This window comes from Dermacentor silvarum, chromosome 5 (assembly GCF_013339745.2).
Source record: "Dermacentor silvarum isolate Dsil-2018 chromosome 5, BIME_Dsil_1.4, whole genome shotgun sequence".
In the NCBI taxonomy this organism is placed as follows: Eukaryota; Metazoa; Arthropoda; class Arachnida; order Ixodida; family Ixodidae; genus Dermacentor; species Dermacentor silvarum.
This window is the reverse complement of record NC_051158.1, coordinates 93,675,782-93,697,588: the sequence shown is the minus strand read 5'-3', so window position 1 is coordinate 93,697,588 and position 21,807 is coordinate 93,675,782. Positions and strand designations below refer to the sequence as shown.

At 50.5% G+C, this 21,807-nt stretch overlaps 1 protein-coding gene across 1 annotated transcript in view; it reads left to right on the top strand.

Moving 5' to 3' along the window:
* The window catches only part of LOC119453617 (fringe glycosyltransferase-like), a 101,205-nt gene extending 80,830 nt beyond the window's left edge, over positions 1-20,375 (top strand). Inside the window, exons 9-10 of the mRNA XM_037715675.2 lie at positions 5,377-5,459; positions 15,977-20,375. Of these exons, the coding sequence (XP_037571603.1) occupies positions 5,377-5,459; positions 15,977-16,031 (138 nt within the window). The 3' untranslated portion in view covers positions 16,032-20,375. The remainder of the gene's footprint in view (positions 1-5,376; positions 5,460-15,976) is intronic.
* Positions 20,376-21,807: the final 1,432 nt, after the last annotated feature.

Sequence of the window (21,807 nt, the reverse complement as noted above, 5' to 3'; positions counted from 1 at the left end):
TCAAACCATGCCTTACTGTCACGGCCTGGGGTCACCAGTGCACTCGCACCACTATCAATGTGTAAGCACCGACGGCATAACTGTATTGCCTTGCGAGCACCATTCAATAACGGACTGATGTACTCTTTGCACTGAAATGAAAAAGACGTGTCGCTGCGAGCTCCTGGTCTTCTTCGAAGGATCGAATTTTATTGCAGAAGCATTGAATTGAAGGATGAAATTCGCCTATCTGCTAACACCATACAGGAGAAAAAAAAAGAAAGTATAATGTGCAAAGGGTGCTATTATTGTCGCAGCAACACGACGTGGCCTTGGCCTAGTTAATAATCTTGATAAGTGAACACGTTGGGCGCGAAAGAGACACCACAGAGAACAAGACGGAATATTGTCTGAGAGTCGCATTTCGCAGTGGTGACGTACGCCGTTTTTCTTTTTCTTTTTTTTTCTTTTTTGATGGCACCTTAAAACACCCCCCTTTGCGGGTCAGGCTGACGCCATACGTCGCCCCCTTCTCCGACGTCGTAAAGACGCCCACGAAAAAGGCGCAACTGCCGCTATACCCAACACCAGGTGGCAGCACTTTGTCCCCACGCGAAGTTCCTCTCTCTCCCTCTTCCCATTCGCACGACTTCCAAAGTGGCTGCTGCAATTTATCCAGCCGTTTCTTCTCTTGCCAAGACGTAATGCACGACGCTGTCCCCGGGACCGGTGTCAACGTCCTACCACGTCGCACTGTTCCTATCGCGGACCCGTTTATCGCTGCATCTTCTTTCAACGCACGTTTTCCAGCTCTTCTTCCGTGGGCTGCCTTTATAGTCCACACGTCTTTGCTTGCGTTTTCCCGGAGGAAGGCATTCGTTAGGTGTCTCCGCGTACGGTACACCTTCTCTGCCCACCGACGTTTCGAGTGGCAGCTGTGATGCCACCTGGTGCGCGGAATCGCCGAAGTTTTTGTTTACGTGTGGAATGCCGGGATGAAAACGCGGACAGGCCGTGCTCGCTATGACGAGTATAGTGATGCGGCACACAAATTAAAATACCGATACATCCTGTGTAACACTTCGCGGCGGGGAATTCTGTACTATGGTGTTAACAAGCTTGCTTCGCTGCAAAAAACGTTTACTCCTGAAGGTGTAACACAGCGAAGCAACGTAGATAAGAGGCCCGTGCACATTTCGGACTACGTGAGCACATCCTGTGCTGCTTCCGTGCTGGCGCACGTGTAAATTACATTTGTCTGCATTGTGTGAACGTGCATTCTGATTTTCGTTCTGTCCTGTTGTCTTATCATGAAATTTTTTTCTTAACTTTTGATTCATTGACTGTATCATTAAGCGAGAAAAGGAGTGGGCCTTCACCACGCTGTCAAGTCTCCAGTCATATTTTCAGTCCAACAATGAAACAGAAAAGAGACCCACGCGTTGCGGGGTTCAGCAATGTCACGAGATGTCGACGACAACGCGATTATAACTGTAACGTTATTATTATAATGTTCTGCTGAAACGAACAGTCCATAACGCAAACGTTTATAGAGACCAATACTCTCGTCACATGCAGGGGCCGTTCCTGGCCACGTGCGTCCCCCGCGACAGTTTAGACGCTTAAATAATAAACAAAGACGACAACAAGGAACAACAACTAGAAAGGTCCACAAATCTCTCGTCTCGAATTAAACCGGTGAAGGTAGCGAAGCCTCGTCCTGGACCGGCCGGGAGCCAGCCGCTCGCTTAAGCCTGCACGACGCGGGAGACAAAATTACACCTTTCCAGAAGTGATGATAACAGCGGCGCGGGGCAAGTCGGCAGCCAACGGAGCGCAGGCCGCGTGGGAAATTTTGGCTGGGCTGGGTCCATGCCGGCGGCGACGGCGGCAGGGCTATAGTGTGCGAGCTTCGGCTGCATCGCAGCCCTGTCTTCTTCCCGCTGCTCCTCCGTTCGCTAATCTTTCTTTCTTCTTACTGCTGCCGAAGGCGGCGATGGCGGCGGTCATTAGCGGCTACCGGCTTTGGCTCGGATTGCCCGCAGGCTTCTGCCGCCGACCGCGCGATGCTAAAGAGAAAGAACGAGAGCGAGATAGGCGCTCGTTGATGTAGCGAAGCTGCTGATGAACGGCCGCCCTGGTGGGACGTCCCCTAGTCGGTCCTGCTTCCGCGTGCTACCGGTCGAGTTTTCTATACGCGCGTTTAACCGCCCTGTAGGGTGTGCGCAGTATCGCGTAAAGCTCTTCCGGGTGATCCGCTTCGTTCTTGTTTTGTCGCGAAGAGCACCCCGCCCCCCTTTCGATCGAAACCCATTTAGTCGGTGTCTATACTGCAAGCAGATACGTTGCTCCGTAATCAAATCGGGCCCCTCTTCCAAAACTCGCGTTCTGTGAGATCGCGCTTTGTGCGCGGTCCCGTTTTACGGTCCAGCTTCCGCTAAATCTTCTCTCTCTCTCTCTCTCTCCCTGCTTGCACCAGCGTCCGACTCCTCTTCCGCCCTTTACCGCTCCTTCACTTGCAGATGCTTGCCGTCCAGCGCTCGCTGTCTCCGCCCTGTCATTCTATGCTGTCTCCCATCTTCCGCGCTCACGGACCGCGGTCATGTAGGCACTATCCAGCCGAACCGCGTGCTTTTCTCAGGTGGGCCGGCACCGCTGTTTCTTCCGAAGCGTCCCCTTAGCTGCGCGGCACGTGCTTCTCTCGTTCGTTCCGTTCCTGTTAAGGTCAGCTCGCGACGGCCCCGGTAGGAGACCTCCAATTCTCGGGCCGCCTCTCTCCTCCGCCGAACCCCGCGGGCGAACCCGCGCTGGCGAAAAAAAAAAAAAAAGGGGGGGGGGGGGGAGGAGACCCGTCCGACCGTCATGAAGAAGGCGGCTCAGTGCGTGTTTGCCACGGGGGTCACGGCATGCATAAACACGTTTCGTTCTCTTTCTTGCCTCCGACATATACGTCTGAAAGCAAGCTGGACTCACTCGTTGCTGGCGGCAGAACCAGCAGCTCTTCTTCTGCGCCTCCGCGTGTTCTTCTTTCTTGTCCGCGGCTCGAACTTGTAGGCACAGGGAGCGAGAAGGGACCGCTTCTTCTTTTCGTGGGGCCACGCGAAAGAGCACCGAGACGCTGTGCTGTGTTGCGGGTGTGTGTGTATACTGCAGAAGAGGAAGGTAGGAGGGGATCCGGTGGAGAAGATGCGATGCCGCAGGGCGCCGTTCGGGAAGGCGTAGCACATAGCAGCGGGCGGCCGCTTGACGCCGTAGCCGCCACTTGACCTGTCTTGGCGCGGCTACCGTGGTGCCCGCGACAAACAAGTTGCTGCTGCTGTTTCTGCCGCCGCCGCCGCCGCTGTATTCGGAGATGCGGTCCCTCCCCATCTCTCGGAAGCTCACTCGGGGCCTTGTGCGTACCGCGTTTTCCACTGTTCAGCCTCGGATGTCGCTGCGGGACGCATTTTATTACCCAGCACAGTTTCACTCATCGTTAAAAGGACGACCACACACGCGCACGCCTGTCCACGTGCGCTGTATAGAAGTCCGCAGGTGGATGCGACTGAGCCGAATTTCGGTGCGCCGTGTATACAGCAACAGTGGCGACTGCTCACTGGAAGGTGTACAGACGCCTAGAAGGCGGATAATATAGCGCGACAATTTTCCAGATTAAAAATTGGCCGTGTCTGTGAGGCCTCTGGTATATCGACTTGTATTGAATCTCATTTATGATCGCAATATCGTTATATGCTGGCTATTGGTTTGATTTTCGCCTCTAGTCAGGTGCTTCCTTGATTTACAGACAGATGGGAAGAGAGAGAGAGAGATAAAATTTCTTTTTTTTTTAGGAAACAGGGTAGTTCAGAATTAATAGTAGAATATGTTACTATCCCAACAAGTATCCGCTGCAATTGAAAGCACAGTTGTAGCACAGTGACAAGTTCGTGGTTGACCATGGAAGTCGCGGTGTAGCGGATCCGGCCGCGACGACTGCATTTTTCGTCGGGGGTGACGGCATAGTCTGAGGTTTTTGAAGTTTAGGCGGTCTCCGGATCAGATCGAGCAGTTTAGGGCATACTCCATAGCGTCCCTCGCAGCCTACAGTGCAGCATTGGGAAGTTGCAACATTTAGCAATTGCCTTTCTTCTTTTTCTTCTTATTCCTGTGCGGCAAAGTCAGTTGCCCCGAACGTTGAACATCTGATTCCTACGAAGCAGCGTTGTGAACCAACAGAAGTGACCTGAGAGTTAAATAAATAACCGACCAATAGCTTCGTTCTCAACGATATCGGCGGTCTGTGCGAGAGAGGCCCACGAAAGGAGTGCATCGGGTCTCCGATCTATGTAATCTCAATGATTTTTGACGGTGATCGAGCGATTGCATATCGCGGGACGTGTTCCCTCCGGCATTCTTCGTGTGAAACGCTTAATGACTACTGCGCACTTTGGGAAAACGCCTGCACGTTCGGCGACCCAACTCCGTGCGAAAGCTTCGGGTCGACCGTTCATTTCGTCGTCTGTATATATAGAAGGACAGAGCGGATCAATTGGAATGGAGCGCCGATCTCTGGCTTTGCTGCTGACGCTCGAGACTCCGTATATAGAAATGACCGCCTTAAGCCTGAGTATACCAAGCTTCTGCGGCCTCCTTTCATGTACGGCGTTAATGGACTTCCCTTTCGTATTCACCTGAACCTTGTGTCTACATATTCTGTGTCCCTGTGCACGGTGCATATACAAAGGAGCAGAAGGACACCTTCCTCGAGCGGCTAGCTGTCCGATGAATCGTGCCGTACTTGATGGATTGACGAAACAATCTGGCGGGACTTTGGATCACGAAGCGGCACTTTGAGAGGCACGCAAAATGGCCAAATGAGGCGCGCGCTCGTCTTCCGCATGCAACGCCCTCCCTACTGGTTTGTTTGGACGTTCGTAACGGCTGCAGCTCCGTCTGGGATTATTAGCCTCGCTTCCGTTGGCATTGCCTCGTCAGTAGGCTAGAAGCTCGAAAGAGAGTCTGCCGGCGAACAAGTCGTCCTATACAAGACGTGAAAGCGCGTGCATATACATCACGGTATTGAAAGAGAACGCCGATTGCCTTGTGCGTGGAAGAAGTGCGTCGACGCCGAGTTTGGCTATTCGGACGCCGGTGTGTGCTAAAGTATGTATCGAGGGTGCGAAAGGAGTGCGTGTTTGCAGCAGATAGTTGCACAGAAGCTTGCACAGAAGTGAAGACCTCACTTGCTGTTTTTTGTCTGCTGCTGGACGCCGTAGCCGTCTTCTTGTCTCCTGTAACGTTGCGCCCGTGATTTTTTTTTTTTTTTTTCGTTACACCGCTCGCTGCGTAAAAGGTTTCTGTGTACCAGCGATTCGAGCACTGATTAACCTGGGCGCTCCTTTCCTCGTGTTTTTGCAGGTGACCTTCAGCTACTCCAAGTTCGGCAAGGAGCTGAACGTGCTCAATATCGACGGCTTCCCGCTCAGGGTAGACCCCACTAGGTAAGAAGCCACTTTTTAATTTCAGCATTTTTTTTTTCTGATTATTCTTGAACGAACTGCCATGTCATGTCAATCACTGTTACATACAGCCTATCGTAGAGAGGTAAAATACCAGTCGGCCGTTGCCCGGAAAGGGCAACTGCAGGTGTTACTTTTGTCATAAGTCGTAGTTATCAGAAAACGAAAGTGAAATATTGACGTCTCGTTTGAAGTGTTAGTGTTTACGGAATGGCGGGATTCTGGATCCGTTGGCGTCTGCGCCATTATACTGACATCTTGTGACGTTGAGTTCAACTAGAGTACATCGAACTAGCGTTGCAATTACCTATGTTGCGCTAAGCTGCTTGCTCTAAAGGCGTAGACAGCAACAAAATCTTGTCGAATACTGACTTCGACAACGACACTTGCGCAACACGAAATGTATCCATTGAGCGCTGTCGTTGAATGCTGCGCGTCGAACATTGATTGCCACGACCGGTACGGCACCTGTATTCGTCACTCCATTATTGTATAAACTGTAAAATACGCACACAAACGCGCTAAATCACTGAAGATAAAGTTTATTTTTTTTTATTTATTATTTTTTTTGTAGATGCCCAAGTGCAGTGATATCCAGTGCTGCGATTCTAGCCAACGTGATCGTGTCAGGTTTAGCCGGAGCCCAACGCGCGTGGTGAACGATTGTCACGTGGTGAACTGCGCCGACGAGACGGTGGCAAGTTATACGCAACCGTACGGATTCGCTGCATTTGCACAGTTGTACTCCGCCATATATTATATATACTCGGCCATCAGCAATTCATCAACCGCCTGGAGGTCAATGCGGAGAAACAGCCTTTTAATCTCAATGCTGCGCGTCTGCCGTCGCGAGTTGACTGCCTATTAGCAGTACGTTTGCTCGAAAGCGTCGTACGTCATTATCCCATAATACGATCGTACGAGCACCTATGTAATTGAGAATACCGTGAAATACCACCCGCTGCGGGCCGAAATAAAGTGCCCGTATGGACGATTCAGCAGATGGGCGTCGCACATACAATTCCCGTGACGTGCGCTTAATTTACGTTCCCGCATCTTCCAGCGTTACATGTTTCATCGGCGCTCTCTTCCAGTCTACCACAGTCCTAGTGCTTATACAGTATACTCTGGCAACAGTCAGAATAGACACAGCGCCTAGCCACCTGTAGTCGAGTATAGCCACGTATCTCGGCTTCGGATTCCGCGCTCGATCGTAACTCGCGGATCGAATTATCGCACCGGACAGCCGGACCTCCCGTTCCGAACCCCCCGCTGCGAACGATGACACATCGGCACGATATATGATGAAAAGGACGAACGAAGTATACACGGCGAGGTTGCAGAAGGGTGTGCGGTAGACGCCCGCAAGGGCAATCTAGCGTTGCGCGCGCAGTAATGCGGACGACCGTAGCCATTGTCTGTTGCGATGATGATGGCCGCTTGTCATTCCGAGGCAGGCGAGAAAACGTTTCCCGCTGGGAGGCGCTCCGTCCCCGTGCGAATGAATGCCCCCGTGTCTCCCCTCGTTGACAGCCGCGTCCGGGAGTTTCGCCAGAGTGCAACACTCGATGTGTTGTTGCTGCCTCGCCGCCGTTCGTGCGTGGCTTTCGACCGGGAAGCCAGTGGCCAACGGGTTGTTGACAGCTCCGCTCTCTTCGGTTTCTTTTTGTATCCTATGTGTAATTAGAGCGTTATTTTGAATCGTTTTGTTCACCCTTTATTTACAGCATTTGTCTGTCGTTGCCATCCTGTTGTCGTGCATCTTCAAATAATTACTCGGGAAAAGAAAACTAGAGCGAGAGATGTGCATTTTACCCTGATATCCTTGTGGGGAACAAAGGCGTAAAGGGGGCCCGAGCCACTTTTTTTTTTATGAAAGTGGAGAAGGGCATTTGAAGGGAAGAGAGCCACTTTTTTTTTTATGAAAGTGGAGAAGGGCATTTGAAGGGAAAATAGGCTATTTCAGAAACACTTCGCCGCAAAAAGTACTTCAATGCGTTCAGCAGAGGCGGAGTTATTGGCAGTCAAACACGGCCTTTGCAGTGCTCCCGTTCCTTCTTAAATGCCTTGTACTGCGAAGGCTACGGCGGAGTGGGGCGTGGCCACAACGCTTCGCCTTCGAAATGTCACCGTGGCGCGCAGTTCAAATTTCATGTGGGATGTTAACGTAGACGCCACGACTTCTGATTCAATTGGTGCCTACGACGCGCTAAACGTAAGCCAAACGCGGATGTCCTCAGCCGTAGTGCGCTTAGCCAGTGGACTGGTGATGGCACCCCGTGGCGGCCGCGGTGTAGCCGACCGCAGCGACCAATAGCAGCCGCGTACTGGAGTGTGCTTTATTACGAAATAAAGCGCACAGAAAAGAGCCAGGATCACGGGGTTTTTGAAACGAGAGCGTTTGAGAGAAAGGTGAATTCGCGCTCCGCTTGCGAGCTCCGCGCACCGCGTACGAGAGCAATACTTGACCGAGGTGTTCACAGCAGTGTTTGCTGTTATTTCACCAAGCTCGAGGGGTGGTTCAGGGCCCCTTTAAAGGGAGAAGCGTAAATGTAGCCTGAATATGGCCTGAGCGCATTTGTCTTTCCTAGTTTGTCTAAATGGTTCGCAGCAAGGCACATAACTTATAAATGTGAAGAATGTTGGCTCGGGTGCGCTGTAATACTGCAGAGACAACAGGCTCTCTCTGATGGTGATTGCGGCTTCCTGTGGCGTGTACAAAACGTGTTCGGGCGCATCGGTTGCTTTTCAAGGGGCGCACGCCGTCCTTCTGCGCTTGTGCATTTCTTTAGAAGCGCCTGTAGTTTCACCATACAAAGAAACATTTTCTTTTCTGGGCACACAGCGTAAATAATTATACGCAAAGCACGCATTATAGTCTCTGCACCGTGTGCGTGCTCGTAGATCGGAGTAAATATAGTCACTTGGCAATTCAGGCTCTTCTCGTTAATATACGAATATTGAGTATCTTCTCCGTGTTCTTTGCGGCTTTCGCAATGCAATTAACGATTCGCACTCCTTTACTGCAAGTATCACTAGCTACATACTGAGTACAAACACATATAAGAGGCCGTGCTCAGAAAGAGTTAAGGGCAAGGGCGGTGTGACGCGACAGACTACAACGGTTGCTTTCAGCTATTTATCATTTCTTAGAGGAAATTGACGTACTGAAAATGCAGGTGTCACGAGCGCGAAAGAACTGTACGTGCGCGGATTTCGAGAAGCTCACGCGAATAAATGGAACGCCGCTCTAGCGGACTCTCCGGCACAGTTGTCCGTGCGTGCGTGGGACAAAGAGTTCGCCATTGTCGTGCACCGTGCATGGACCCACGCGGCGCGCGACTGTCCCGACTTTCTCGCGCGAACGCGGGCGTGATTTCACAAGTGCCGCAACTGTTCTCGGTCGCGGCCACTCGGCGCGCTGTGCTTGCACTGTTCGTCGTGCTCTCGTGCGCCACTCGTATGCGCTTCGCCTTCGCTGTAACTTCACTTCATTACTTTACGCCCGTTGCCACTCCCGGCGTGTTTCCTCGCGCACGCGTTCCAGCGTGGCTTCTTCTTCGTACTTGTCCAGCCGAACGTGTCTATCCGGGCAAACAAGATTCGTCTCCTCGCGATTGAGAGCGCGCAGGCAGGCAAACTGACGCTGTAGTGTCAGAAGCAGCGTTCCAATCCAAATATACTGCCAGGCTCTTCGCAGAAGAACCCATTGTCTGAAAGCGAATCTGGGCCGGTCGCGTATTCCCATCTGTGCGCCGTCTCGGTGAAACAATGCGTCCCGCTGAGTGACCCGCAGCTATACGTGGCTTTCGCAGTAAGCGCTCTTTCAGATAGACAGAGAGAGAGAGAGAGAGCGACCGCTTGTTTTCTTGACGAGCTGGCCAATTGGCCGGGAAGCCAGGGTCCACATTGACTTGGAGGAGGCGGCGTTCACCATCTATAGGCACTTGAAGTGGAGGGGAAACTGCCTCCGTTTGGCGGACTCTGTATGCCCGTCTCTGGAGCGATGTGGACGATGCCGGTTGGAGAGCTCTCGAGCCTATAGCAGGTGGCTCGATTGCTGCTTTGTCGATACAATCGCGTGTGCGTATGCGGAGTGACTGGCTGTTTCGAGAGCGGAAAGTGGAAAACAAAACGTCGCCGAGCGTCCTGGAGGGAAATAACTAAGAAATCGAGCGAAGAATCCATTGTTGCCCGTGTCCTCTTGCGTTCACTAGAAAAGAGCAGGTCGAAACAATGGGCAGCACTCCAGTGAAATCCAGTGGCGGCCCCACTTAAGCCGCGTGTCAAGATTTTCGCGTCGGTTATTACACTGTTATGTGCTCGCGACTGCGGTTTGTGTGTGTTCATGCCGGGTTGCACTCGAATCGACTAGCTGCTGCTGCGGGGTAAAATGAAAGACAGGGCTCCACGAGTGCCGGATTTGTGTGGGGAGAATGATAACATTTACAAAGTTGGCATTGTTCTCACTTTTACGAAATTTCCCGCGCATATCCTGCGCTCTATAGCACTGAAGCGTCGGCAGTTCATGTCGATCGCGCAAGTGGAGGTAACCGTGTAGGCGGTAGAGATTTCTGGCCTGGTAATGTTTGGCTGTACATTTCGTGTCGTCGGTTTTCTTTCTCTCCTTGCTCACATAACCAAATCTGCCCGCACGTGCATAACCTCTACGTAGGCTTTCCTCAAGACGCCGTCATTCCCCTCGCGAAAAAAAAAATGCAGGTGTAGACAATACGTACAGTTTTTAGAGCGTCGATCATGTTAGCAGATTGTATAGCGAACTCCGTCGGGGCGGCAGCACCTTATGCTTCAAACAAAACTCGATGCCACCATGTCGTGACCTTTTCTTTTGGTGCGTGAGCTCCCATTATTTTCTAGAATCCCCAGATAAGTAAGTGTGCAGCACGCACGCACGCGTTGGCGACCTTGGCGCCACCTGCCGTCATTCCAAGAGTGGCAGCAGCAGCAGCAGCAGCAGCAGCTAGAAGCCATCCAGCCACTAGGCCCGGGGCTTATTACGCGTCGTCACCGCCGCCGCCCCAGACAGGTCGCAGACGCGGCGCAACATCTGGTAGCCGAGGGAAGCTCGCACCGCGATGAGCCACCCCCCTCTACTGCGCTACGAAGCACGCGAGCTGTCTGCTCCCGGTCACAAAAAAAAAAAAAAAAAAAAAAAAAAACTACACAGACATAGCTGGAGGAGCCGCGGACTGCACTGCATGCGGGGGTCAAGGAGCAACAGTCCTCGCCCGCGGCGAAAGCACGAGCGGTAAAAGGCGCCCGCCATCTCGAAGCCGTCCTCGAAGGAAAAAGAGCAGCAGTTCGGGGGGGCGGGAAAAGTCGAGGCGCGCACCGCCCCGACTGGAACTCTACACGTGGGACGCAGTGGATTCCGTCTGCCTCTCTTAACTGGTGCTTGACAAAAACAAAAAAAGGAAGCTGTTACAGGCAAGGTGGCCGGGGCCCTGCGCTACGGCTGCCTTCTTATTCACGGCGCCGTCTGGAGCTTGTCACTGTTCCTCCACCGGGATATTGCGTAAGCAGTGTTGCGCTGCCGGTGTGATGATCGGAAAGATCACTGTGGGAATTTCAGCAGCGCTTCTGGACATAAGTTCCTAGCAGGGCGTGGTGGTGGTTGCGCAACCTTAATACACAGGGTCCTGCATATTTCGCTGCGCCTGTTCGAAAAAAAAAAGGTCTTGCGCTCACGGCTGCACTGTTCTTGATCCAATTTGGCTGAAACATCTCATTTTGGAGTCTACGTCGTTTAGTGTAACATTAACCGCAGTTCATTGCCTGGTTTTTAAGAAGAAGAAAAGAAAGTGCAACACGCGGCAAACTTCCCAGACCGGCTGCAGAAAGCAGCCGGTCTGGGAAGCTTGCCGCGTGCCGAGTTTACGCTGGCGCCGTCGCTGCAGCAGCTCTCATCCCCACAAGTGAAGGTAAATTTGCACTTTTTTCTTTAAAACCGGCCAACTAACTGCGGCAAGTGTTATACTAAATGACGTACACTCCAAAATGCGATCTTTCAGCAAAATGTGAGCAAGAACAGTGCAGCGGTGAGTGAAAAACCTTTTTTCTTTTTTTTTTTTTTCGAACGGGCGCACCGAAATATGCACGACCTGTATTTAGTAATTAGTAATTCCCAGGATCCGTTTCCTCCTCGCTTCGGATATACAGCTTGACCCCAGAAACACCCAGTGACACTCGCAGCCGACCTATACCTCTGCCACTATGATGAAAGTAATCGGGCTTTTCCTGCGCGTATGGCTTGGACGCATTGTGATGGAAGCTCCAGAAAACGCCCAAATGTGAAAACGCAACGACAGCCGTTGAAGGGAAGACGGTATTCGTCGCACTGTGCTGCCGGGGAGTACGGAAATCGTTTTGTATACGTTCCTTGCTGAGAGAGGGTAGTACACTTCATGTGGGTTCGTATTGCGTGGTTGTGTTCACAGCAGAAATATGAATGTGCTGGCCGGAGTTAATGTCAGCGAACAGAACAAGAATGAATGCATAAAGGGACGGCAGGGGATTGAGTAATGAACATATTCGGGGAGAGGCAGTGTATGGCTGTTGGAGAGGGCTGAGCAATATAATAAGCTTCCGCCCGTGCAGTTTGGTTGGTAACAACTTTATTGATAGTCCTGCAGAGCTTTTGCCGACGGGGCCTTATAGGTCTCCCACGTGGGGACGTTTGCCTTGCTGGTGACAATTACTGTGCAGTTACTGGCCAATCACCAGTAACTGGTTATTGGCCAGCTTTCATGGCAAGAAATTAAAACAAAAAAAACTGCGCACTGTTGCACATGTTGATTGAAGTGCTCTGTTGGAACAAATAAGACGCAGAAAACGCAGGGACGAAGCGCAACCTTAGCAATCACGCCTGAACATACGAGCCACCAGCAACGAGTTCTGACTGGGATTTATTAAAAGCGGAGTGGAAGTTTTAGGCACCTGCAAGTGAACTCCTTATCTACGCCCCTTTTTATTATTATTATTATTATTATTATTATTATTATTATTATTATTATTATTATTATTATTATTATTATTATTATTATTATTATTAACTGCATTATCTTGAGTGCTTACTTTCCCGCTTTAAGCATTGACTTTCGCATATCGACGGTGAGTTATGTTCAATACAATACGCTGGCGCCACAAGAATTCGCAGTCTGTGTCAAATAGTATAGTTTGCTCCCGGACATCTCTGTGGCGTTCCTCCGATTGCACTCGCAACAACTCAAGGCACCTGAGGGTGAGGACAACGTTTCCCCTGCCCTCAACAGCAAATACTAGGCTAACTTCAAACCTTTTCCTCTCACGGTCAAGAGTGCCGCCATCTTTTGACAAAGACGTAGACGTAAAAGGACGTGCAAAAGCTGCCATTTCTCGGGTGACGTACAAGAGCGAGCACAGCACGTTGTTATTGTTAATCATTCCGTTTTGTTTCACGTGTTACCTCCAGCCAGCACACTATAGTAGCGGGCTCAGAGACGTGCTGCTTCGTTGGTCGACGCCTTCCTTGTATCTTCGGCTAAGGTATCCTCGACGTACTGACATTTTCGCCAATAAGCTTAGGACTTACCGAAGCGTCTCGGAAGGTACTAGACGCGCTCGCTAGCTTGGAGGGACACTTTTCACGACGATTATGCGACCTTCTGACCTTTGGCCTCACGCGAAGGTGGTATTTCCATGTCTATGCCCCGTCCTGATCGCGAAATAGCGAAGGCATACGAGATGAACTCTTCAACGGTTCATCGCATATCGCGTGGCCCGCTCGCGACCCAAAATCGCTCCGCTGGACGTTTCCTCCTTATTTTCGGGGCCGTGTCGCAAATAAGCGCATTCGCACCGAGAGGTCGCCAGGTCACGTGCAAACGCCCCGTTTGCCACCGGGATTGAAACATTCGGAAGGGCGCGCGTCGGACCGCGCCGAGGTTATAGCGCGAAAACGGCCATGATTCGGGGGCCCCCTGTTATTTGGGTGCGCTAGCAGGTCGCCGATCGCGGCGCCACCTATGATGACGGCCGCTGCCCTGCACGCTGTGTTGGTGTCCTTTAATCGTGCCACTTGCGCAGCTCCGCTTCAAAATCTGGCCGTCGACCGTGACTATGCATCAGCCCTTCGAGTGACTTGCGAGCGCTGGAAGGCATGTTATTTGGCCTCTCTCAGTGAGACAGATGGAGGGGTGGAAAAGAACACCTGGGTGTGCGTGTCACTGCGACGTCAATCGTGGAAGATATTTGGGTCGTTTTACTTATCGCTGTCTGTATGCCACGCGACACTTCGTAGACGTCTAAATTGTGCCTTCGAACACCGCGTCGGCATCTACTGGTTGATAACCGTATCTGGGGCCATATTCACACACACGCAAAAAAAGGTACTTGGACTAAGAGCAGATGCAGGCAATCACGAACATATTATTAGAGAATGCGGCAAGTCTATGGCAAACAGAACTTACGAAAGAAAAGTTCTGTGAATTCGACCCCGTGGTCCTTTGCCGCGAGCGCCCTATATGCACTGTGTCCGTGCGCGCGGTGTTGCGTGGTTCGGCGTTGCCATGGCCACCAACAAGCTGTCGCTACTAGGAGCTGTGGCGCCGGACAGCGCTGTCATGTCGCCATGCGTGGCTCGCGTTGAGCGGAATCAGCGTCCACCGCTTTTTTTTTTTTTGGTATGCGTGTGCGCGTGGTGGCTTGCATAAATTAAAACCGGCGGATAGTCGAGGGTCGCCTTCTAGGTAGTTTGAACACTCTTTGCATTTTGAACACCCCGTCAAGTGCCTGAGCACCTCAGATGGTAGCGTGGTCGTGTTTTGCAATTCTTAAAGATGACCACGGAGAGTGTCCCAACAGGCGTGATTAAAGGAACATGCCGCCTTCCCTGTCGGAGTTTGTTGAACGGGCTTTCAGTCGCGTCATTCTCCCTGCGGGCTTTGAAACAACTTTGTCCGGCGGCGCCTCCCGGTCCCGACGCGTGTCGGCGGACGGGGAGGGCGCTGCGGGCGCTTTGTGCTTTTTATTCGTATACGCTCTTTTCTGCCGCGGTCGCCAGTGGGCCGAGGCTGTGTTGCGCTTCGTAATTACAGGGACCCCTCGGTGACTACGGCTCGTTCGCGACCTGTCTTTCATCTGGGGCCGTTCTGGACAGCCCTCTCCTCCATCTTTTTACTCCACCCGATGTCGTGTCGCTTTTCTGCTCATTTTGTTGTCTCAGTCGCCTGACCGGACTCAAGCGTCGTTTGTAAATTGGCCTTGCACAACCGCGCGATCATTGCGGGCGACGAGACCGGGCCAGGTTAATAACCAGTTCGAAATGGCGCCGCCTTGAACTGCTCCATTTCTTTGTTTTTCTCGCCTCGGCTGGGCAGTCTACGTTCGCGAGTTTCTCGAGTGAACCTGTTTCTTTTTAACATTATTTTTTTTTTCGCGTGGAGTGCTATTTATCAAACGCGGGAGTAAAAACAGCACTTGACGTTATATAGTATAGGGCCGCCACCCTGGGAGAACCAGCTCCCCATGTCTGCTGTCGGAACACCACTGTCCTAGGGCGTCAGTTTCACTCGGCGCATGAGGTGTCTCGTGTCGAGCGCTAAGTGTCGTCCTTGGTTGGGGTGCGGTGACGTATTTCGAAACTACCCGATAGACTATAGCACTTCAGTGAAATTAGACACGTGACTGTACTTGCGCAGCTGCGGGTCGCGGCAGGCATTGGAAACTGTGGTGTTTGTCTCAGAAATTGCTTATACTTAACGCTTCTGCGTGTATGATGTGTGTTATCCTAGTTCTTGCCGTCTTGCGTATATTGTGTGTGAGAGAGAGACAGAGAACACGAGGAAAGTTGGGAGGTTAACCGGAAGTGGTCGGTTGGCTACCCCACTCAGGGGAAGGAAGAGGAAGGAATCGACAAATGCGCGCGCAAGATCGAGTGTCACATGGTCAAAGGTGATCCCATAGACAATCATTAAAAACACGCCGTAACGCAGATTAACGGCGTGTTCTGTCTAATCATTGTTTATTAGAATAATATAACGAAAAAGCAAATGAAAGAAAATTATACTTCTAACCGCACTGAAATTGTGCAGCATCGGCTGATGAAACCCCGAACGGCGGTTAGCAGCGATGGGAAGTGGGTGGAGGAGTAGAAAGACCGTGAGAGAGGATAGGGTAAGAGAATGCCAGCTGTTTAGATACGTACAATCCCAGTACCTTATCTAGACTGTAGGCAAAGACTGGTCGCGTGTTTCATATTTCGTGCTTACGGAGATGACGCAAGAGCCTGGTTTTTTGTGGCTGTGCATTCGTACGTTTTTCTCGTGGGGTTTTTGTGACAGTGCGGTTAGATTATTCCTGCGTAGTTCTTTTTTTATCTATGTAGCTGTTTGTGTGTCGCGCATGGCATCTGGAGTTTACTGCGCAGAAGAGTCTGGTTCCTCCGGGAATCGAGACAGGGGTCTCATTCTTCTTCTCTTTTTTTTCCTCTATTCTCCCAGGTTCCTGTCCTTACACTGCCAGCTGTTCCCGAACTTCAGCTTCTGCCCGAGGTAGCGACACGCCTGACGCGCGCGCTTCGGGAGTGCGGCGCGGAATGTGCCAAGAGCCACGATGCCTGCCAAGCACCCGAGAAGAAAGAAGCACGCCGTCAAGCTGCAATCGACAGCGCGTTTTCTTTTGTAGTGCGGAATACTGTCTGTGTGAATTGTACGAGCGCACGTGCTTCAGCCATCGAGGACATTACAGCGGGGCCCTCTACAGTGTGTGTGCGGAACTGTGGTGCGGAACATTGCGCAGTGAAGCCTTGACTGTCAGTTTTGAGACGTTGCTGTGCGGCGGTGACGGCGCTATGGGGGCGGCGCGTCAGCGTTGATTCGACGTTGGCGCCTCGAACTTCGGTTAGTGCGGCAGTGTGACGTCACTAGTGACCTTCCAGCTCCGCGGAAGACAGTGCCTCGCTTCACGTGGTATCGCTGCATGGTGTGCGGACTTTCCTTCGGTCTCGTAGCGTCAGAAGGCTGTGAAGTTAAACAGTTCAGTTAGCTGAGCCCCCCCCCCCCCCTTCTTTTTTTTGGTAAACCTGGCTGAAATTTCTTGCCTCGTGTACCGGGGTACGAACTAAGCACAGATCTCTATTTGGTTTTGCACCTTAAGCAGAACGTGTACAGAAAGACACGACCGTATTTTTTTAGAGGGGTCAGGTTCGTGGACAGCGTCAGGGAACAAGTGTCGATGCTCGCCACAAGTGCCAGTAGACGCGGCCATATCTGATCACCTAGTAAGACTGAGTAGCGTGCAAAGGTAGCAGTCGCAGCCTAAGGAAACTGCGGACTCACGGCAACGTATACAGGCAAATAATAAGCCTGCAGCTCGCTGTTTGTTCGTCAGCGGCAAAGGAACATTCAGTGCAACTATATATGTATGACGGAGGCCTTCGGGCCCGGCGGGTCACTGTCGTAATACTGAAAATGCTCCAAGAAAGTCTAAAATATTTTCAGCGGCCTCTGACAATGACTCTTACTATGCCGGGTGTGTATGTAACACCAGAGAATATTGGGATACGATGTGATTGCTTATCGGGACTCGGCGCGGTGGGGTCGACGTCGTTGGTGCAAATTTCTATCGTAAACCTGTATGACGCCATGACATTGAACTGTCATATCAGGGTGAAATAATTCCTCCTTACCGATCCCACGTCGCTGGTAACTCTCGTGTGTTCGGACGTGCAGCGGAGATTCGACCCTTGATTGCACGCGAATTGGATTAAACGCATCGGGTAATGTGGTTACCTTCGTTCCAGGACACATCGGAATTAAGCCTGCTGTCACAATCATTGTGCCATTTCGGAACGTATGGTGTTCACTGTTCAGGTTTCCTGCGCTAAACGATTATACCTGCACAGAAGACAAATCACGTGCGTTGACGCAGCTCTTACTGGTGGCGAGGAAATAGGGCGTTTCACAGTCACGGCATGCAAAATAGTAATGATTATATAGATATTGAGTCACCGGTTCAACGCTATGTGTTCAATGTTGAGGCGTTCGACTCGCAAATATTTCCTTCGATACCGCTCCTTTTGTACAGTATATATTTTATTTCGCTTTATCCTTAGGAATCCGTCGTACTTTTTTTTTGGTTTCCTTCTTTTCACGGAGTGGTTGTTTTACACCACCAGTATATGGAATATCTGTATTCAGCGTGTTCAATTGGGCTCTATTCAGTTATCGACACGTTCATTCATGCGGTGTCGCACTTGAGTCAGAAGTTGTGCACGAACCGTAAGACGAGGTCAGCCAGAAATGTAGTCACTACTCTTGTTTATTCGTATCGATGAGATATGCTTGCTGCTCCGTCGTTTACGCACGATTCCTGCAGCAGCAGTCTAACGTACGTTCTTTATGCAATCTGCTAGTTAACGTGGTATGGTTATAAGACGCACTTGCGTGATACTGTCAATTGAGGTTCAATCGCTCGTACTTTAGCAGCGAGAATTCCCCACGCGCTCTCTGCTATAACGTATAAAGGAAAGCACGTAATTCGACGCAGATGCCTCCTCCAGTATCCTTATACCGCGTATTCAGCGTTTCTTGCAACATGGCCGAAATCTCCTGCAGCTACCTTTAACCTAACACTTCCTTGCTGCTCGCACCAACTTACTTGCTTCCTGTCCTACCTCTGTAAGTCTTTCGACTACAAAACAGCGCCTCAGGGTCTGCAGAAGCAACGCCCGCGACGCCAGTTGCGACATCGATCCAGAGTGCTTCGTCACTCTCTTCGCCAAATGACGAGGCAGAAAAATTCGCTCCCTTAGGCCTCGCGCCCTTGTCTTCGAAGCCAGCACGCGGACGACGCATTCGAGCCGCGTCCTCGTGGACGCGAAAGCTCCGAACTATGTATACAAAATCAAAAGTGCGCGCACAACCTCACCCGACCGCTTCTTTCTCGCCTACAGTTTGTCCGAGGAGAGTGAGGCGCGTAACAGCAGTAGTAGCCGGCGGTCAAGTCTAATACCTCTTGCCTGTCGCGCGCTGGTGCGGAAGCAACGACCTGTAATTGCGTCCCCGTGCACGACGCGTCTCGTCTGCGCTTAATTGAGGAGGCCGCCTCGTTTTTAACGTCCTTTTTTTTTTCTTTCTTTCTCATTCTTCAACCTGCCTTGGAACACGTCGGGAATGCCGTCGCTGCATGCGAGGTCGGTAGCCGAGACGAGCCACGCAAATAGCCGCGAGCTGCCTCTGCGCTGACCAATCAAAGTCGAGCGTGATGCTGGCCAAACGAACAAGCAGACCCTGTCCATTTGGCGGCGGTGACCGCGGACGCCGCGTCGTTTTAAAGATACCGGGCTCGCGAAGGGATATATATCGTCGGAGAACGAGCACTTCGGACGGCGCGTGATGTGCTTCGAAGATAGCCCGCCGTAGTAATTACGTATGCACTGGAGCGAGCTTCGGTTCTTGTCTTTTTTTTTTTTTTTTTTTTTTGAGGATCGCGTCTGTGGTCACTTTTCGTGTTTTCCGCTTGCGCTTTCCGGTCTGCCAAAAGAAGCTGACAAATGAACTCGGCGTGCCTTAATTCTCCCAAACTTTGCCGATAAGATAATCCAGCCGTGACGCGTAATGGAGGACTCGTTCTGACACACTCCACGACAACGCTAACAGAGTTGTGCTGCATTCAACGACGTTCGCGAAATAAACGAAAAAATGCGGGAGCAGGGAGCAAGTTTACCGTCTTCGAACGTCTTTTCATTTGAACTGAAAACGAGACTTGCTGCAACGTCACAGCCGTGTAGCAAATCTGCTGACGGGATAATTTCTTTTCCCGCTTGATGTGGGTACAGAGGAAGGCAGAGAGAATAGCCGCGCTTAAGATTTTTCAGACTACTGATTACATAAAAAACACGACACTGCTACACAAACAAAAACAAACAAGCATGACCGGAACGGCACTATCTCTCAGTTCTGCAGTCTGCATAAAAAGATCATTGCCAACTAGTCCGGCTATCACTTCTTTTGCTATTAATGACATGTCGCTTATTGTCACGAAGGGTCAGTGATACTCGTCTGAAGTCAGGTCATGGTTATCAGTCGAACTTCTTTGTTCATGATGTGATTTCATATGGGCGATATGGATCTGGTTAATTTTAATGTAGTGACATAATGTAGTCGAGAAGTGGCGGGTAATGATGCTCCTGCATCAGGAAGGGAGTTGCTCCCTCAAGTGATAGTCGAGTAGAAATTGTTGGCGCAAATTATTGATTGCGTCCTTCTGAGCCATCTCCTGTCATGATGGACTTCGCTGCATGATGTCACAGTTGGCTGCTTCGAATTTTGACGACCGCGTCACTCTTCTCACGCGGGTGCAGTCGTTTTTGTGCAATCATGGTTTGCCTCTCACGTGAACAAGAAAAAAATGTTTTGCCTACTTGTTTTTTTTCTTTTCGTGAGGTTTCTGAGAGCCATTTCCGTTCGTCGGTCCAGAGTATTCCCTGAAACGCTGTATCACATTGTGGCAATCCTCAAAGCGGTGTTTTAGAGATGTATTGTAATGCGTTTAGCATGTCTCACGCTAGACTGGAAGTATTGTGTATATATGCGTGTACATAGTCTAGTTCGCAATGTGGGACACGCCTCGTCGCCACGTCGACGAGTGCAGAACTGTGTCGCAGTTGTATTTTTCTGCATTGTTGTACATATACGAGGCGACGAGAGAAAACGACGAGAAAGAAAACGCTCGAGCCTTTCTGTATTTTGTATAAGAGACTCGTCGCGGCCGTACACCGCACCGTAGACAGCTTTTTTGTGGTCTTGTTATTATTTTTTTGGCTGGCCGATACGGTGAAATAGCCCCATTGGTCACGAACAAGACTGAGACTGCACGACTAGGAAAATAATAAAATAAATGTTTGAATGAGATGCATTGTGTGTTGCCGTGTTTTTTTCTTTCGGACGACGACGTCGGGAAGAGCTGGAGCAGCGCCACTTGGAGAGACTACGTCAAGGTCGGGCAGCTTTCCCTGTGACGTAGTACCAAAAGACTGACGCTTGCATCGTGTGAGCTCGCTTGTGAAGCAATGCTCTCTTCGCTATTTGATCTCACCTTGCTGTGCTGCAAAAGTGAGGGACAAAAAAAAAAAAAAAAATCCGCAGTGCAAGGAATCCCCACAAACAAGCTTTGCGCATGTACAGATGCATTATAACTAGGGCTCCGTGTTTTCGGATAAATCCGAAAAAATCCGATAAACATTCGCCGGCAAAATTTTTGACAATTCGGATTTATCCGATAAACCCAGATATTTACGGCCAATATGACCCTGTTCCGTTCTATATCGAAAGGGCATGTTCTAAGCAGTCATTGATACATTGGCCGATATAAACTTTACCTCACGTCAACAGTATCTCGTAGACCACACCCATCCCACATATAACAAAGGGCTTGTCGCGCACGGAGCGAGAGACTTATGACCGCTCAACGACTGTGGCGGACCTTCATGGATACTAACTACGCTGCTGTTACTGAAAAGTGGAGACAGACAGTTGAGAGGAACCTTTTCGGTGTACTCCAGTACACCATGCAGTCAATCGTTTTGATATAGTGTTCAAATTTTGAATCTAAATGTGAAGCAATGTGTTACCCCGCGCGTTAGAAACCTATGCGCCGTTATTTAAGTTTGTGTTTCTTGAAACTGACGACATGAGCCAAATCCTGGGTGATTTTGCGAACTATCAGAGCTAATTAATCAGTGACATTGTTGAACCCCTGTCGCTTTGGAGACTTCACACTGTCCAGTGGCTAGTGCTTTCTCGCTGCGCGGTGTCTTCTAGCGCAAACGTTGAAAGGGCATTTTCAGAGCTGAGAATCATCAATCGAAAGGAGCGTGCTTCTATAAGTGACAGCAACCTCGTAAAGTATGATTGCGTCTATTACAACAAGCGTTAAGGTTGGAATACGCACAAACGTAGGTGTTTTGTACTCAAGTATTTGTGGTTGTGTGTATATGTGTTTGTGCGTTCAAACCTTCCAGACAACAGAAATACACTTCGTGTGTTCCGATGCTTTCGTGTTCAGATATCATTTCATCTAAGGTTTTCGAGCATTGAGAATAACGCAAAATGTAACTCCGAATTTCCGAGAATTGGGGATTGACGAGAAATAAACTCCGATAAACTCCGAATTTCCGCCAGAAAATAAACTCCGAAACACACCCTCCGAATTTCAAGAAAAATATACGCCGAAAACACGGAGCCCTAATTATAACTCCTAAGGTTTTCAAGTTCTTGATTACGGGGCTTGTCGACTTTGTTCCGAGCGGTTAAATTTAGCCGTTGGCACA